Genomic DNA, 4,217 nt, shown 5'->3' on the forward strand with positions numbered 1-4,217 from the left:
GGTTATTGTACTCGGCCCAGTATGGTATCCAATTAGATTCCTGCTCTGGGTGGCATTACCTTGGGTTACTAATAGCCTGTAATTTGTAATTATCAGGACGTCCTAAAAATCTCCTTTATCTCTGATATTTGGCTTCTCTTCATTGGCTCCATTAAATCCAGGATCAGAATTTAAATCCTTCCCATTACATAATAATAATGATAATAATAATCAGGCCCCATAACTTTATAATACTTTATCACCCTATTAGAGCAGCTCACTCTTAGACTGGGGGCTTACTTATGGTTTGGGTATTTCAATGTAGAATGGGAGGCAGAGCCTTCTCTCTGGCTCTCTTCCACGCCTTGCCTTCCTCGTCTTCCTCCACTCAAGCCTGGTTCTGCTGGAGGTTGTTTCCTGTTATGGAGTTTTTCCTTCCCACTGTAGCCAAAGCTCATGACGGGGTGTTCTCTCTTTTCTTTGCAACATAAAGTGCCATGAGGCAACTGTTGTTGTGATTTGGTGCCATATAAATAAAATTAAATTGAACTGAACAAATACTTAAAAAAAAAAGCTGAAGATCTAAAATCACACTTTCAGGTTACTGTTTATTGAAATGACAGGACTTTCTGCAGAAACACATGAATACTGAAACCTGATATATACACAGTTTAAATGTGTCCATCGGCAGCTACTTGGGTCAGTTTCTAGGACTAGAAGCCATCCACCAGGTGTTCATGTGAGCTGTTTACGGACACACTTGTTGAGTTTTAAGGCGTTTTAACGGTGCAGGGATGGAGACTGGTGCCAGTCACAGTCCACGGAGCAGATTTCCCGGCCAGTTGGTCGTCATCACACAGCATTATATTCCATATTTCTGCTTTAGCTCCTCCACCAGGCTGATGTACTCGTTCATGGCGTTCTCATTGCTCTTACCTTACAGACAAATTAAAAATGTGTTATGGAGGGAAAAAAAGACAGACAGACTAAATGAACAAGCTAGTCCTGCTTTTACTTTCAGAGACTCTTTTTCATAGTTTGTTGACATGAGGACTCAAAGCCCTGCTTGACAAACTCAACACTACAACAACTCATGCAGTCCTGAAAGGGGGCTGCATGCAGCCGAGTACAATATGCAATAATCCAATTTACTACAAAGGATGAGGAACGCACCAGCCCAACTTTTTTTTAATCAAATGAGCTGCACTCCTAACTCTGAGGAAATCATCCTTTATGTTTAAGGTAACATCAACTTATTCAGCCTTTATGCAATAAAATGTACTGAAATTGTACTTTTAGTAAAATAATAAAGGACAACAAGAAAACAAAAAATTAACAAATTTGTAATTCATTTTTAATTAATGAATATAAATAAACTTAACATTTATTTTAGGTTTATTTATATTAGGTCATGTTTTTAGAATTACAGCTGGATATATTTCAAGTAAGCGTTCACTTTAAACATCATTTAAACACATCCATTTCCTTCCATTTATCCGGGGCCAGGTCACAGGGACCAGACCCCCCTCTCCACAGCCACCACCTCCATTCTTACTCACCCTTCTGCTTCTCCCAGGCATCCCATTTAGCTTTCCCAGTGAAATCAAACATCCCTGGACGAGCTTCAAAGACAAACAAAGCAAATTAAACAATTTAGTGGAATCCTGTGTAATGCAGGTCAAATAAATATAGGACACATTCATTAAGGCCCAGCGTCTTCAGTACAGAGCAAAGGGCTGCATTACATTGCAACACAAAAACATAAGAAACACTACTGATAATTATCTAGAATATTTACATTTATGTGGAAATCTGAAAGTGAAACCACGATACACAGGAGCAGATCTAGCTCCTCAGAGAGTCTGTAGTACAGGTGTACGTCATGCATGTGCCAGTGGTTCTTATAGGGTGCATGTTCAGCGTAGCCAGTGTCAGACTCTTATCAACAGTTTGTGTGACAGCAGTAACAGTGCTGAGCGCAGTATCATTTGAAATTTCTCACCCGTGTTCACATCACCCACGGTGGCCTGCTTGAACAGCGAGTAGATCTGCAACATCTCCTCATCAGTCGGCTTCACCTTCAGCTGCTTGACCTCTGCTGCTGCTTCATCAAACTTAGTCTGTAGAAGACAGGACGACAACGTTGGGACAGTGCTACGTGAAAAAGGTAGATTTTTTTCTTCCCAGCTGGAAGAGGAAGGACTTCTTAACACAGCTTTTCCACACATCCCTGTTTTACACTGGATGCTTATACTATTTTAATTTGCACACAGAAAGAAAAAACTAAATGTACCAGGGTCAAAATTATTAGACCTCTTGTGCTGAGAGACAAAGCGACTGTCCGGGCCCAGTTTGCTGCTGACTGCTTGAAATCAAATTGTCACGTCCTTCTTTCTTAATGATTCCTTCTGCCTGGAAGAGATTCTACCAGGTCCATCCCCACAGCATAAGACTGCCATCAAAGTGTTTCACTGTGGGAATGGGGTTCTTTGGGGTTGTACACCACCCTTCTTTCATAAAACATCTCTATGACCAAAAGGGCTCTAGCTTAATCTCAAAGGATGTGTTTCCAGTACGTGCAATCTTACTCCAGATTGCCCATGGCATACTTCAGTCTGGACTGAAGGTGAAGTTTTTAATACTGCGAGTAAATAGAAGATAAAACTCTGTTTTAAAGTGGAAACACTTCATGCATGAAGGCTAATTTACCCCAGAGCCTTCCTCCTCGGCACAGTTTTCATTTATAAAGCTTTACAAAACCAAATATCACGGCTAACAGGTGGATTTTCCTGTGTCAGTGCAGCCAGCCAAACCACAAAGAACCGCTTACTGCTTAAGAGAGAGAGTGGAAGTCGACTGTATATAATTCCCCCTGACGATCAATAAAGTATTCTGATATCCTTAAATTCTGTAGACAAAACTGATTGTTACAGCTTGGGGAAATACAAAAGTGACCCCTTAGTCCCGCTGTTTTCCCTGAGTTATGGTTACACAGTTTCGAGAGCACGTGGTGCTCCATGGTGTAAATTAGCCTTTACACATGATGTGCTTTATGTCCAAGTTAACTTGATTTGAGTATTACAAAGCACATCAGTGAACACCAACGTTCCGTGCTATGGGTTAATAGAAAGGTCCGTTTTTGTGGGCTGACCTGGTCATTTTTTTTCTGAAATAATTTGTTATTGTGTTCAAAAGAAAACTGGGATGTTTATAAATGACATTTAGGAAATGCTTCACTTCCTCTGCATAAAAGTAAAATCAGGATAGAGAATCAGTCTAGTCCAACCAGACAGTGAAACACTGTTTTATAACTCGCAAGTGATCGGTGCAATAAAGAACCGTTTTACTCGAGCTTACATCACATTTGCCTTTACCCAGTTTGCTCACATGGTTGCGACATTGGAGCTGCCCCATTCTTGGCTAAGTGGGCTGAAGGGCAGACTGAAGAAGACGTTATAAATGCCCAGTGGGGTGATTTTTCTGAAGTCGTACTCCAGATCAGTCTGCTTCCTGCACAAACACTACAGACATGAAGAAAAGCTGCATCGGGACAATAGCTCCCCCGCAGCCATTGTTACACACCGACTTTTTCTGCGCCCTCGGGCTGCATGAGCTGCTCTGTAGCTGCTAACAAGTCGTTGAACAAAGACTGTCTGGCTTTCACTTCAGGACACACGGCCTGCAGCTAAACCGCTACATCAGCTAACGGTCTTCCTTAACAGAAGGCGGCGGAATATAAACCAGTAATTTTATTCTTTTATACAGACCTGGAGCTCAGCCATGCTCGGTTAGTAGACAAACATAAGCCGGGGACTTGACTGTCAAACCATTTCCTCCTTCACGCCCTCCTTCCTATTGGCTAAACCAATAACGTACCTCGGCCGTTCACTGGATGACGTGACCGCAATTGGAACCAATCATGTACTTACAACCAGAGCAGTCGTGTCAGCGGGGTTCAGGATTCACGCTGTCACGTGATACCCGGAGACTTATGCCAAAAAGTGATCGTCCAACAACACGTGATTTCCAATGTTTGTATGATGTCTTTACTCATATTGGTAAATAGACTGCACTCAGCAGGATTTACAAAGGAGTTATATATCCAGTGTATAGCCAGTCCGGTCCTTTTGGCCACTTAAAATATGTTTACTAAACTCTTATTTTATGTGTTATCATTTCTGCTGCCCTCATGGCCAGATCTCACTTAAAAAATGAAGTTTTAATGTCAACGAGACTTT

At 41.6% G+C, this 4,217-nt stretch overlaps 1 protein-coding gene across 1 annotated transcript; it reads right to left on the reverse strand.

Moving 5' to 3' along the window:
• Positions 1-567: 567 nt before the first annotated feature.
• dbi (diazepam binding inhibitor (GABA receptor modulator, acyl-CoA binding protein)) lies at positions 568-3,929 on the reverse strand. Its single transcript, XM_026144743.2, has 4 exons — positions 3,747-3,929; positions 1,982-2,099; positions 1,539-1,601; positions 568-915 (listed from the first exon to the last, which is right to left on the reverse strand). Exons 1-4 carry the CDS (start codon positions 3,759-3,761, stop codon positions 842-844), a joined length of 270 nt encoding a protein of 89 aa, XP_026000528.2. The 5' UTR covers positions 3,762-3,929; the 3' UTR covers positions 568-841.
• Between the last annotated feature and the right edge of the window lie 288 nt (positions 3,930-4,217).

Source organism: Astatotilapia calliptera, chromosome 16 (assembly GCF_964374335.1).
Source record: "Astatotilapia calliptera chromosome 16, fAstCal68.1, whole genome shotgun sequence".
In the NCBI taxonomy this organism is placed as follows: domain Eukaryota; kingdom Metazoa; phylum Chordata; class Actinopteri; order Cichliformes; family Cichlidae; genus Astatotilapia; species Astatotilapia calliptera.